This window comes from Empidonax traillii, unplaced genomic scaffold, assembly GCF_003031625.1.
Source record: "Empidonax traillii isolate 1590-97213 ecotype Southwest subspecies unplaced genomic scaffold, ASM303162v1 scaffold20:size5563877, whole genome shotgun sequence".
In the NCBI taxonomy this organism is placed as follows: Eukaryota; Metazoa; Chordata; class Aves; order Passeriformes; family Tyrannidae; genus Empidonax; species Empidonax traillii.
In genome coordinates, this window is record NW_020955213.1 from 1461054 (window position 1) to 1476236 (window position 15183).

The 15183-nt window shown below is 36.0% G+C and overlaps 1 protein-coding gene across 3 annotated transcripts in view; it reads right to left on the minus strand.

The window, feature by feature from the left end:
* Positions 1–438: 438 nt before the first annotated feature.
* Positions 439–15183, minus strand: part of STAG2 (stromal antigen 2) — a 38322-nt gene continuing 23577 nt past the window's right edge. Inside the window, exons 23-34 of one of the 3 annotated variants that reach the window (XM_027898138.1) lie at positions 13392–13484; positions 11399–11573; positions 10879–11018; positions 9753–9854; positions 8821–8969; positions 8166–8294; positions 7654–7859; positions 7021–7210; positions 6822–6935; positions 5206–5332; positions 4904–4981; positions 439–2369 (exon numbers count right to left, since the gene is read on the minus strand). In XM_027898138.1, coding sequence (XP_027753939.1) covers positions 2346–2369; positions 4904–4981; positions 5206–5332; positions 6822–6935; positions 7021–7210; positions 7654–7859; positions 8166–8294; positions 8821–8969; positions 9753–9854; positions 10879–11018; positions 11399–11573; positions 13392–13484 — 1527 coding nt within the window. In that variant the 3' untranslated portion in view covers positions 439–2345. Of the gene's footprint in view, positions 2370–3834; positions 4222–4903; positions 4982–5205; positions 5333–6821; positions 6936–7020; positions 7211–7653; positions 7860–8165; positions 8295–8820; positions 8970–9752; positions 9855–10878; positions 11019–11398; positions 11574–13391; positions 13485–15183 lie in introns of those variants that run through there. The other 2 variants (XM_027898130.1, XM_027898120.1) reach the window with 2 other exon arrangements.

Below are 15183 nucleotides of genomic sequence, written 5' to 3' on the forward strand. Positions count from 1 at the left end.
CAACAGAAAGGCTATTGATACACCTTTAAAAAACGTAACACAAAAATAATTAACCACTGATTTCTTGGCATGTAAAAGTTCTATACAAATTTTAAAAATTTTATTTGCAGGTACTAACCTCTTGAAAAGCTCACTCTGTATTTACACTAATTCTTTTAACAAGTTTATCTCAAATTAAAGCATATTTAAAACAATCATGATTGCATTAACTTTTCTGCTTTAAATTATTACCCAATTAGTGCTTTATTCACATTTTAAAAACTTGTACAATTTATTACAAATATAAAACAGTGCAGTTTTTCATACATTATCCCAACTCTGAGACAAACACTTAAAAGACATGGAAAAAGATTTTGATTTCTATAAACATAACATTTGCATTACTCATACCCCTTTCTTCACTGTCCTCCCATAACCCCGATTTAAAAAGATCAAACATACAACATACTGTAGGTTTATTTTTATTCAAAAAGTTACTGTCTCAAGACATAAATACAAATCAGAAAACAGTACAATTAGGACAATAGAATGTGGAGGACAACAGGTTAAGGTAAATATATAAAACATTTTTAGCTGGTTGAAAACAAAGCTGTAAGAACTGCTTTCACAAAGAAACACTCCTTCAAGAGTAAGAAAAATCAACTTAGGTTTAAAATCATATATACAGTCCTCTCAGCAGTTCTATTAAATGCAGTGGTGTGAAAAACAATATAGGCAGTACTTTTAGACATGAGAGTATTTATTTATGTAAAATGAGTTAGGCAGATCTAGTTTTGAGTTTGTTGTTACCCCATGACTTAGTAAAATAATTATATTTTATCATGATCCTTTAGATAATCTATGGTTTTTGGCTACCACAGCCGAATGTTTAATTTCTGAGTCTAAAAACAGGAAGCCTTTTTTTGTATTCACCCATTTGGGGAGATTCTTGTATTGCAAGCGTATTAAGGCATGGAATGATTAAAATAATATACCTCAAGAACTGAGAGACAACTGACAAAAAATATACATATGTAATATAAGTTAATATTTCCTTTAAAATGATGTCTAGCTGCCTAAGCCTTGCAAAATGAGTCGATGTCAAAATGGCATAAATCCACTTTCTGTTTTAGACCAAATTTAATTTATTTGTGAATGGACACAAAACGAAGTTTAAAGCTTAGCTTTCAAAGAATATTATGGGTTGTTTATGAATTTCTATTATCCAATCTAATTTACATACAGAGGAAATGTACTGTAACCTGTTAGAAGTATCTTTAACCTGAAGACTGCTTGCAAAGACAGATAGATAAAACAATATAAAATACAAATTTAAAAATCATTTTTAAAGCATGAATTCTCATGCTCTTCTATTTTTAAACATTGTTAAACTTTCAATATATTTCTGAAACCTCATAATTTTAAGTTGGAATTTAAAAGTAAGAAAAAACTAAACAAACTGCGCAATTATAAAATCAGCACCAATTTATATATATATATAATTTTATTTAAAATTTAGATCCCTATTCCCACACTCTAATAAGCTGTATAATTTTTGTTTAGAATTTTTCTGCAAACATACTACAATAAGCTTCTTTTATTTGGAGACAAAATACAGTGGCACTACTGGAAGGAATTTCACAACATTACATTTTTCTTAAAGGACAAGCAAACTTTCAGGGTTGGTAATGGGCAAGCATGAGTGAGATCTGGTACGTTCTGGTAGCTCATAGTCTATGGACCTTTCTGAGAAGGCTAACATGAAGCTTTTGGAATAAAAGTGTGTTTTAGATTAAAAAGCTGTTAAAGTTCTGCTTTATGTATTTTTTTTTTCCATGATGAATTAATACAAACCTTCTGTTGCTGAAGTTTGCGTTTAATTGAAAATACTGACAACTCTTCTGGTTCTATCACTGTAAGAAAACCAATCCATCTACTGTTTCAGTTCATGGATGTGAACAGCAATCCAGCAGAGCTTATGATTATTTAGTACAGCCAGCAAATGTATCGAGAGGGGCTCAAATCTGTACCAAACACCTCTCAGACTGTTAGATTAAAACTCAGAGGGAATACTTCTTATGATCCGGAAATAAACTGATAGCACATAAATAAAATATTGATTTTTTTTCCCAACAAAAAGTGTAGCTTATCCTCAAATTGTTTACTTGTCCTTTACATTTCTTTTTTATTTTTGTTTTCAGGCAAACAAAACTGCCCCTTCAATGCACTTGATCTTGAAAGCATGTCATTCTCCTTAGAGAAAAATCTGTTCAGAATTTCACTGTATCTACCACAATTTTGTATTGAAAAACTTCCTCTTCCACTTAGAAAATGACTTCACCACTGATTTATTTGCTGTTCTGGTATTAAAACATTGACACCCCAAGAACCTAAAAAAAAAGTTAGAAATGGTGTCAATTTTTAGTCTACTACACATTTAACAAAAAAAAACAAAGAAATTAGTAAAGGTTTTAAGATTAAGACACTTCAAGATATGTTAAGGCATTATAAGTTTATTTTTCTTCCAAACCAGATTCACCACACTTCTGATTTAGGTAATAATATGAAAAGGACTCCTCATTAATTAGAAATATTTTACTCGCACTTCAAATTCATCAGATCCAGTAGGAATATGACAACGCCTGTGTTTTAATTATTTTAGGTCATGATTGCAAGAGAATTTTTAGTTAGTTGCCTAACTCAGACTTCTTTGACAATGACATTCTATTGGCCTTAACCAGAAATCAAGTGTGTCATTTCCAGAGACTAAACCTGGGACAAAACACCCCATACACCAGTTGCTGCTGCATCTGTGACTATGGAAACCACAGGTCACCTCACTGCAGCCAACCAGGACACAAACTGAACACTTCCCATCAAAAGTAGCCACTCTGTCAGGAAGACAGTGAAAAAGAAAAAAATCAAACAATCATCAGGTAAAATCAAACAACTGTCCTTTGGGAGACTGTGTGACTAAGGAAAGAAAAAGCTTTCCTGAAACAAAGAATCAGTTTCCACTTCCCTCGTGAGAGGAAGTAGATATCAGCACTGATACATCAAAAAAAAACCCCATCCAAAAAAACCCAGAATATCCAGATTTTGTGACTGTCCTAGCTCTTACAGACTTGACAAAACCAGAAAGAGCCACTAAGGACTTAATTTACCTGAACCTTAACACTGCTGTTCACATTTATCTGTTTACAAACCAATTCTTACTGTTTTTTTTCAATTAAATTCACTTTAGATGCACCATACACTGTAGCACACAGACAGAGCTGCCTCTGGTGCCGGCAATAACCGAGCACATCAAAACATGAGCAGACAGACTGAAATTTTCATCATATACCATGTGCATCTGAAAAAAATTAAACCGCTTTATTGCGCCTGGGTCTATTAAAAACAAGTGCAGCAACTCTGAAGCTGCGAGAACGAAGCAAGTTAACTTTATTCTGAGAAGGTTTTGTTATTTATTTTTCCCCTCATTTCCGAAATTGGCTCTTTCCCGTCGAACACGGAGAGGCTGCGGGCGCTGCGCTGCCCCCGCCTGCCCCCGCGTGGCCGCGCCCGGGAACTGCAGGCAGGGCCGGGAACCTGTTAGAGCCGCTCTGACAGAGCCGAGAGGCTAAAAGGTCTCTGAAAGCAACGAAATGTACCCGTAGAAGGCCAAATATTCAGCACTGTCAGGCTAAAAAGTGACCGACAATTATTTCATCAAAAAAAAAAAGAAAAAAAATGGAGAAAGGGAAGGGAAGAACTATTTTAAGTCAGAAAAAGTGAGATACTTTCTTGGTGTTGCTTGAGGAACAGAACACACGACAGCCAGACGCACGACCTAACTGATTCATTATTACTGAAGCAAAGGCTTACTGGTACAAAATATATGGATTTCCATTTAGAACAGTATTTAGGATTTCTTTCTCCCATAAACAAGAACATGTTCACGCTGCAACAATACTGTAAAAAAATACATAACCGTCTTCCAAATTCCACCAAGCTGTCCAAGATTCCCAGGAAGCCTTGTTGGACTGTCCTCTGCTGGCTTGCTGCAGCTTGTTATTTCCAGTGTAATTTTGTACCAGCTACACAAGGTCAAAAATGGCTGCATACATTACAAGTGGTTCAAGACAGAAGGAATCCCTCATGCAGATTTTTAAAAGAGAATAGAGACTGCAGATTTATCAAGTCGGATAAAAGGGCAACTGCAAGCAGAAACTACAGACTTCGGATGTTTTGGACCTAAAACTTTGTATAGAAAGAAAAAAATACCTCTCATCTCTATAAATAGGTATCTGTATTATCTCCATTTTCTTCATTATCTTACTTATGCACAAAAGTAAATATGCCAATTAAAAAAAATGGAAAAAAAAAAAAAAAAAAAAAAAAAAAAAAAAAAAAAAAAAAAAAAAAAAAAAAAAAAAAAAAAAAAAAAAAAAAAAAAAAAAAAAAAAAAAGGAAAAATCCCAACCACAAAACCCACAAAACTCAAACCATCCAAAGCTGACAACTGGTAATGACAACAGTCACTGAACTAAGCTCAGCACAACAGGAAATTTGCCTTTTATATTCTGTGTGCACAATTCTTTTTTTTTTTTTTTTTTTAATGCTCTTTGCTATCAACCTCTGTGAGGGTCTGTTCCATACCAGATTTGTTTTCTCCTCTGACTCAAAGGCTTTTAATTTTTACAGAGCTACATATAAATATTAAGAACAAAAATCCTATAAACTTGCAAAGAACACTGACTACCTTAGAATTTATGAAGCTGAATTACAGCACAAAATATTTCTCTGACTGTACCAGTCTGCCAAAATAAGCTAATGAAGACAACTTGAAGATTGCATTCTTTCCACTTAAAATCTGAAGTAAGAGAGTATGGTAACCTTAAGACTGAGTTGACATTACTTTCCCTTACATAAGTTAACCTACCGATTCATCCATGATTGAAGCGGGGTCAAAGAAATCTGGTTTTAGTTCCGTTCTTTCTCTCCTGTTCTTTGATGGTGGCTTTGGAAAGCAAACAAACAAACAGGTTAACTGTAATTTCACAAGAAAACCAGAACTTTTGCAGCGTAGTAAGAATTACTGACAGTAGCACAGCCCTTTAACAATGCAGAGAGAAACAAGAAGGATTTTTCTGTTTCCCCCGAAGGAAAATTTGATTCAAATATCTTACTTTAAAGCAGAAATACAAATCTCAAGTCCACTAAAAACATAACTAAATCTCTTACTAGGTCTATGTCCATGGTGTCGAAATCCATGCCTTCATTAAGATCTTCAATCCTCCCTTCTGATGACATCATCACATCTTCAACAATTGGCTCCTCATCATCTTCCATTAGACTCGTGCCACGTCGACTGAAGTGAAAAGAAAAAGCATTCTGTGTAGCACTAAATGAAGTTTAAGTTTTATCGGAATATTTAAAAGGCTAATGCTCAGCAAGGAACTGCCAACAAATGATAATTTCTGTTTTATCCAATGGAATTAAGTAATTAAAAAAAATGCATAACTACTATTAAAGAAAGCTGGCATTTAACCAGCTAGAAGATACTAATAGAGTGTGGAAGAATGGCTAACAAAGATAACTTGGTTAACTATGGTACATTGCTACATGGGGATTCTGATACAACTGTTCCTGTGAGAATTGATAAGCAGATCTAAACCACACCTAATTTTGCACCTAATGCTCAAGTGAGAAAGAACCTAAGTTTTGCCACTTAAATTTTTTTCTGGTTTGTGATAAGGCAAGGAAAAATGTCTTTGCAATAAAGTAGATGTGTAAAACCATTACAAATATTCCCACACCGTCCTTCATCCTCCTTCCTCACAACTTCCAGATGCAACATCAAACCTTATGGGAAAAGTAAAGAGTCATTCTAATTTCACTAACTAGTGTCACTGTATTAAAAAAGCCACCACTGAAATTATATTACATGAAGTACAGGTAATAGAACAATCAAAAGTAATTAGGGAAAGATGCAAAGCTCCTCAATATGTATTATCCATGGTTTTAGTTTAAAACTTGTACTTTTTTTTTTTTTTGTAAATCCACATAGTCCGTAGGAAAGCAGAGAACTTCTAAACCTGGTCCTCCCCCCTCAGCTAAACGAGTTCTGGAACATACTTTTATTAACATGCTTGTCAAAATGCACATATGATGACTCATAATGAAGTAAGGGATACTCTAGTAAGAACGTATGGCCTCTGAAGGACAACACTTGTTTAAAAACATAAGCTTGTGTTCATCTTCATCCACAATATGGAGGACTTGGGAAGCATTTGGTGTGTCTGGGTTGGGAAATTCTACAAAAACTGGTACTACAGGTCTCCTCTCAACTTTGGTGTCAGTTTAGGTCAGACAAAGTCTGTACCAATCATAGAAATGCTGAAGACAGCAGCTTCTTTTAAAGGAATACTTGTGCATTAAGCAACAGAAATAGCAGATGTAAGCTGATGAGTAACTTTCTGCTCCACACACTGAACACCTATTTAAAAACTTGTCTGTAGTGCTCTATTTCTAAATATGATTCTGGAGTTAGAAATACCTAAAGATGATATTTTACATGTATTGATTGCATCTATCTGCTACAGATAACACTGCTCAACAACCAGTTCCCTTTATGACAAGGCTCACTATTTTTTCTGGAATCAGATCAAAAATAAAGCAAGAAATGCCAGGTTCATTTACAACTGCTTTGTTTAAGACAACTTAAAATTTCAGGACACAGAAAAAAAAAACTAGTCAAGACCTCAAGAACATGTATATCCCTCTTAAAAGACACAGGTGTAACACTGCATTTAATAAACCTCCCCAAGCCACTGAAGGAACATTTTACTCTCACTCACATGGCGTGTTGCAAGTTGCTTCTCAGCTTGACGTAGTTCATCGCTGCCCTCTCCTGCTGTTGTCGCGCGGCTTCTTCCTGTTGCCTTTGAGCCAACATCCACGTTACTTGCGTGCTTAAAAAGACCATTATTCTATTTTAAACATGTACTTGTTTTGTGTATGAACACTAACACAAAGCAGACCTACTCATCTACGTACTTGTAATCAAGGGGAGCTTGGTGGTGCTCAGGCTGCATAGGATAGACACCCATGTAATTCTCGTCGGGTCGCAATCTCTTGGGCTCCCTCATTATTGTGGAAGTCAGCTGAGGCGTCTGCATCATGACTGGTGTGTGCATCGACTGCTCCCTGTTCAGCCACATACTGTCACTACTGCTGCTTTCTTCAGCTGGAAGGAAACGTGGTAAGAACACCAGTAAAGTTTTTCTCAAGCTACTCTAAAACTGAATGTTTAAACACAAGTTACATGCATGTACTTTCTGCTTACTGAGAACAGATTGCTTTACTTTTTACCACAAAGTTTCACATGTGCCTCAAAAGGCCTGGATTTATAATCACTGGCTGGAGCATTTAATATACTTTTCTATTCTGTGACTTAACACAGTGCAGTTCCCTTATTTCCTTTTGTGAATATTCCCTTATTTCATGTGTTATGTTATTCAGACTCTTCAAATGAACAGCTTTCCCACTAGGACACAGACATGCACAGAACTGTTTTAAGAAAAACACATTAGAGCATTCCCGTACACTCAAGTTAACAAACAGAGAACAACATGTATACTTTATATGAATATCTACTCTAGTAAATTTTAAAGATGAGAAAAGTTCTACCTTCAGGTACTTTCCGCTTGCCTGTTGCTGGTTTTGTCTTCTTATTTCTTACTGTAGATCCTCGACTACTAATACCACTAATCACTGACATAGTGTCATCATCCCCACCAGCTAGTAAAGAGTTTCTGTAGGACATGAGAGGAAGCCACACATCTTCTCTTCGTAGAGACATCTGAAAGGTCATGAACTTCTCCAAGTAAACATACCTTGAAAAGGAAAAAATAATTACAAAGATGCAAAATATCTGTAACAAGAGTTAACATGTCAAGATAGTTAACTACTAAAATTAACACCCCTTGCTCCTCGTGTAGTTAACAAAAAGGCCTGACAAAAACAAATCCACAATATTATTTCTGTTCATCCACCATAAAATGAAAACAACAAGGATAAATACAATTTACCCTCTGTGATTATATTTGATTCCACTGAGGTGAATACAATAAATATTTATTCTGATGCATGCCTTTTGTGGTTATCATTGCAAATATCAAGAATATTTCAAAAATACTTACACTGTTCTTTTGTCTTGTCTGAGAAGTTTGGAGGAGAACTCACTCAGGATATCAAGAAATGCCAAATTTAATGGTGGGTGGCTCTCACCTTGTGGATTAGGCTCCTTAAAAGCAAATTCTATGCCATCCCTAAGAAAAAGTTAAAAATTAAATCACAAAAAGCACAAACAAAAGAAAAACTTCTAAGTATTGTGAGCTATAAAAACTGAATCCCTCTCCTTTATGTTAAGAAAGCAATAATTGGTTGTTTCCATATTCTGTCAAAAAAAGTGAACAGTGAATCTGGACACACTCTTTCTGTCATGACATGTCTATCTTGCACTGCAAGTTTTCTGCAGGAGACCAACATAACCACCACTGACAATGAAGTGGATCCGTTCTTACTGTTGTGGGTAAGATTAAAAATACTTTTGCATTATAGCATCAACACTGCTATCATTTACAGGCTTAAACGACGATGGTGGAGAACACCAACACTATTTAACATTTGTGTTTTACTCAGAGACAAAACTGCAGTCATCTCTTAATTAATAAATGGGTTGTACCACCTCTAGGGCTGATGCATCTTGTACTAAAAAACTCATTTTGAAAGACTGAAAGGATCCTTTTCTTTTAGTGTATACAAAACCAGAAGTAACACAGAGCCCACAATTACTTGTGTAACATGGCAATAGCTTCTCTTGTTTTCAACTGATCCAATCCAAACGTTAAAGCAAAACGTCGAGCAAGTTCCTTTATGCCACTGAATGTTGGTGAAGATCTGTCAAAATTGTAACCATTTTCTTGAATCATTTCATTGAAAAGCTGTATGAAAGGAGAAGGGAAATTCATATATTAAAAGATTATGCCAAATTCTGGACCAATACACACAGAGTTAAACTGCAGTTAAAAACTGTTTTACAGCTTCCCCTCCCTTAATTTCACAACACCCAGAGACAAACATGGAAGTTTAGGACAACTAAGTCAAGGCTATGCTTGAGAAGTCTGCACTTCAGAGTTAAACCTTGAAATGCACACTGTCCAAGCACACAGGTCTCCACACAAGCAAGCTCATTTACTGAAGAGAACATTAAATCACATTTTAATATCAAGTATGTGTGAAGCCCCTACCAAACACTGATACTGAATTACTAACAATTCCCATTAATTCTCAGGTTAAAAATCCAACCAACCAAGCAACCAACCAAATACCAACACAAAAAAACACAAAACCAGAAAAATATGTCAAAGCAAAGCAAAACAAAACAAAAATCCCCACAAAAAAACCCCCACAATCCCCCACCATACAGGCAGGAAGTGTTTTCCCTTGATTATCTGTTCCCAAATAAGTAAGCTATTAAATTATTGTTTTAGACTTATGAAGGTGCCACAGAGTTATTAATTTTGCATTTACTGGCCTCTCATATACACTTTTCATAGCACAGTATTTGGTAAGCATAAGAAGACCTCTGCAGTCTTTCAAACAGTTTAAACCTATTTATCACCACCTTCCATAAGAATTCCTTCATCAACACCTCACACTAGTTATTAAACAGGACGTGATTTACAGTGTGGAATTTCATGCATAAAAATATTGTAAATTCTTACCTGCTGCAAACTAAGAATAAGTGTCTTAGCACACTGGATTTTGTCTATCTGTCTTGTTTTACTCATGGTTTCTTTAATAATATCACCATAGTCGTTGTAATACTGCGAAAAACAACAAAAAACACGTTAGCTTTCAATATTAGCTGAAAACATTTCAGTACTGATTTCTCCTGAAAATAAAATCTAGGATTTGCTATTAAAAAAAGTAAGCACTTCTTTTCATTCTTGTTGTTCGTATTACTTTAGAGGCAGAATGACCTATTTATCTTCAAGGCCATGACACATTTGTTAATGACACGTGTTCACCCCTTCAGGGTACAAGATTAGAATCTCATCTTTTTAGTAACTCCTGTAACTCTGGTGGGGAGTTCTCCATTTTCTCTGCTGAAAGGAGGCACCTACAGACAGCATCACAGCTGAAATTTTTCCAGAGAAGACAGCTGCCCGTTCAGTTCTTTAAGTATTTCAGATTTAAGAAAGACCTAATTAGTTATTTAGAGATTCAAAATGTATGTAGGGCACTCAGACAGATAAGAGCAAGCTGCCCAATTTTTAAATTTTTTAAGGTAATCACCAAGGAGCAAAGCTTTATCATGCTCACAGAATGAGAACTCAGACTACTGCACAGTTGTGAATCCCAGGAGCCAAAAAAGGGGGTTTTATATTTAAGAAAGAGTGAAACAGATATAAAGGTAACGTGGGGAGAGTGGGATTCAAAACTTGTTTCTCTTCTACAAAGTTTATACCTAAATTATTTGACGAGGCTAGACATTAGAGTGGATCTTTGGGAGAAGATTCTCAAAAGGCCTGCTAAACTAATAACTGAATTAAAAATGTACCATCAATCAGGATAAGAAAAAAATCTATTAAAAAACAACATAAAAATAATTAGCAAGTTTCTTTCCTCTCTCCCTACCACCCACACACTGGAACTGTGCAGCTTATCTCAAGCATCTGTATCCCTCCATACAGAAGAAGAACTTTTAAAAGCCTGCAGCCCTGGAGTTTTGAATTCTTCACGTTTTGAATCAGTTATCTCGTAAGGTAAAAATTAAATAATAATTTAAAAATCCACAGCTACTTTATTCTAGTAGTCTTATGAGGGATCACTAAGCTTCAGATTTACCTTCATATATTGCTTGAAAATGTCTGCAGCTGTGTTCATTTCCACCACGGTATATACAATGAGCTTACAGAAAGCTGCAAGGAGATTTCTTCTTTTGTGCAATGCTTCAATTTTGCTTGCTTCATCATCCTGCTGGCCATCTGGAAGAGTTCAGAACATGAAAACTGTCAGGTTTAAAGACTTCATATTTAAGTATTTATACACAGAAGTGATATGGCTAGTGATCAGGATTCAGAAAATCAGATCTCAATTCTGATGGCAGTGCACTTCATTGTCCACTGTCAAGTCTCTTCCCTTGATATCACTGTGCCTATTAAACCAAACCTTTACATTATCCTACTTGTTCCCAATCCAGAAAATGCTTTGATCAGCTGCTGACATTTAAAAGCCAAACCTACCCTGCACCCACGCACAACCCTCAGTGACAAAAAAAAAACCACACCCAAAACCCAGAAATACACAGGCAAATATATTAATTAGAAGGTAAATAATGTAAAGGAAACGTAAGTTTTGTACAAACCTGCACTATTATTATCATCATCCTGATCAATGAAGACATGATCTAAAATAAAACTGAGTAGTTCAGACTGCAATGAAGAATCAGGAGTGTAAACAAGTGGCTCCAACATGTCACGTCCTCCTGTCATAATCTGATGACTGAAGATCATCAACACATCACAAAGAATTGTGAAAGCCTGTTAAAAAGAAACCTTAGTAAATACTTGCTTGGAAAGTGGATTTTATTTAGAATAATGCATTGGCACTTGACAAAATACTTCGAGCCCAGCAGTGTCCACAGGCCACTGAAGTTCTGAACAACTACAGAGGCCAACTGGAAGTCAAGAGGTGCACAAAGTCTCACAGCAGGTTCCTGTGTCAAGACTGGGTCTCCAAATAAAAATACTGCACAGATGAAGCCAACTAAATATGAAAACACTGCAAGATTAAAACACGAAGAGCCTGAAACTCCAGAATTCTGCCTGATGGATACTACATAGGTCACTAGGGACCTTTGTGGACACCAACCGTAACGCAGTCTCCTTTTTGCTTTCTTTTTTTTAAAAATTTTTTAAAAATTGTTTTGGTCACATTTGTAGAACATCTGATAGCTGAGGTCACTGAACCCCTTCAAGTCATAATGTCTTACTTCCAAAAGTCCAACCACCTCTTTGTTTTGCTGGCTAACTTGTATATCTGCTGTCAGACTTTAAATATCTGTACTCCACCTTCCTGGAAAGTTCAAAAGTCTCAGTACCTGACATGGACTGACACTCTTCAAACTAACTGACCGAGGAAACTCTAATCTCTCAAGTACTTCCATGAACAGATCAGTTCTCCAACTCCTCAAAGTGAATATTACTAATTTCCTGGCCACTAAAATACACAAGTTCCTTTGAAGTCCCTCGTGCCCCTTCACGAGAGTAGAGAAGAAAAGTGGCACCAAGGCTTTTGTGCCCTATGTGACAGGTACCCTGTGTAACTGGGCAGTTGTAGTTTCTAGAGCATTCACCAGACAGAGTTATACAGCTTTTTGAAGAGACCTACTCACAGCCTCAGTGATTTTTGTTACTTGCACTTTCACACCCTACACCTCGTGACTATTATACCAGATAGCTCTTTGACACAGAGCATGCCTATTAAGTTTCAGGGATATTCTTGTTCTAGCAAGAGTTTCAAAAGCTGCAATTGTGCGACTCGGTGGACCAGATTTTCAACTTCAACCAGGTTATTATTATCTTTAGAAGCAATGAGGCTCCTGGTTTTCATTTGTTTAATTAAACCGTCTACCTAGAAGATAATTTGGTTCTTCCCCTATAGAGAGATACTGTTTTTTTCTTTTTTATTATTTTTTTCATCTTAGCATTCTAAAGATTGTTAAAGGCATTTACTTAGAATTAACCCTGCTGTCAGTATCCTGTTCTCCTCACTGGGACCTCAAACTCCTATGAGTAAACTGATCAAAGAATTATTTGACCACAGACTGGAAGATACTCAGCCCCTTAAAGTATTTAACCTTTTCCTTTGACCCTGTTATCCTCAGAACAAGTGTTTCTCAAATGTGATTCTTTTTGAAACAGGACCAAAAAAACACAAAATATAGGACAACCCCCTTAGCTCTTCCAGTTTTGAGCCTATGAACCCCCAGTCAGCTCCCCAGCAGATGTGGGGTAAGCAAGAAATTTGAAATGGAACTCTCTCACTCAAACTTAGAAACCAGAAGGTTTCTACAGTGCACCTGCACAGGCATTATGTAAAGAAACAAAAAGCCACTTGGAAGAAAAGTTTTTGCTGCCTGAAGTTAATAGAAAGAATCAAGTTTAAATCGATCCTCAAATCCTACACACATTACCTGAGGAGGGCAAGCACACAAGTACAGTGTGTATTCACACTCCAAGGGCATTCAGCCTGAACATGGAGGACACACCACAATCCCACATAAGCACCAAAAATATCAGCAACTGCTTTAAAAGTACAAAATTAGAAGACTACCAGTATAAACAACAGTCACTAACCTGTTCCTTAACAGCAGTGTTTACATTGGTCAGGTAGTGTTGGCAGATTTGACAGAACACTCTCATCTGCTTCTTCAGACGTAGAAGATCCTCCTTCAAAGAGAATGATTTCATGTAACAGTGTTGCTTTTTTGATTTTATAGTCACATTCAGTGCATGAATTTTCACAGAGGATTCCACACCACAGACCTCCTATGTAGCGGTAACATTCAAGTCCAGTGCATTATTCAAAAATTATTATTACCAAAAAAAGATTAGCAAACAGAAATTTCCTCATTTTGATCATCCTGTCTGGTGCAAAACCAAATGGCAGTTGGGATGAAAATGATGAAGTTATTTATTGAAAAAGTAGTAACAAAAACCCCTCAAAAATCAAACCTAAAAAAACCCCAAACACCTGCCTCCACCCCAAAAAACATTCCAGAGCATAAAGCATTTTCTCTTTAAAATATCTGTATTTTCAACCTAGAGGATAGATTTTAGGCAGCTGTTTATAACTAAAAAAGACAAGGCTATGTGGTATTATTTAATTTTCTTAGCTCATTTCTTGGGGATAAAGTAGAATATCAGATGAGAATTGGTGTTTTCTTCCCCCTTTTCCTTGGAAAACAAAATGTAACTTCATGTGTTGCAATAACTTCCCCAAAAGTACATTTCTGAGCAAATAAAGTATCAAACTGGTAGAAGTCCCACCCACATGTGACACAGTTGGTGTTAATCACGTGAAGATTCTCGACCCTGGAGAACCGGGGAAGTGACAATACAGAACACCAGCTGTGTCACCAGGATCAGCCCAGACAAGGATGAAATACCCCTGAAAGAAGTTTAAAAACTATCCCTTCAATCTAAACTGAAACAAGTCTCTTTCTTTGAAAAAGCAGGTGCAACACAGGATTTAATCTCAACAGGAATCACAAAAGCAACAGCTGCTTCTTGACAGGAATCTAAATATAAAATTATTTTAGAACACCTTTACTACATGAAAACTTTTATCTCAGATTACCACACTGTTGTTAAGAGAATTACACAGGGGAATATTTTCTTTCCTTCATACAGAATTATTTATTTACATTTTTATTAAAATTGACCTATTTATATACTCTTTAGATTGGCAGCCTGTATTATGAAGCTAATTCCCACACTTAGTCAACCTGTTCACAACAGCACACAGTTAATACTGTCAGAGAAAAAAAACCCCAAATAAACCAATCAACCAAGCAAATCTTCAGGCACAGTACATTTCTGTCACTTCTGGTTCTCTGCCTAGTTTTTGCTGTTATATTCCACTGGCAGAAGTCAATGAAACTTCTGTAGGTACCTGATATATTTGGCAGCAGTCAAGCAGTTAAATAAAACAAAACAGTTGTAGTTCAGAAGTTAAACCTAGAAGTTTTAATTTACCAACATTTATTATGTAGGACCAGAAAAAAGTCTTAATAAAGGACCAGTTTTCAAATAAATTATTTTCAATTCCAGGTGAAAGTATTAAAAATTACATTTTACTGCAAAACAACGAAGTTAATCTTTATTTCTAAACTATACTGCCAGTATTTCACTCAGCTTCTGCCATCAGGCTTGTGATAAAGCTTTAATCACTATTACAGAAACCTCAAGACTGTTCACCCTGTAAAGAATAAGCTAACAAAGCCTCCAAATCTTTCACACGTGTAAATGCTTTTTAACAGTCCATGTCTCCACTTGTATCTGATATCTGGGGTTGGAAATGTGTAAAGCATTAAACACAGATGGGTAAAGGAGCCAGCCAGTGTTCCAGTTCACATGTAGTTAACAC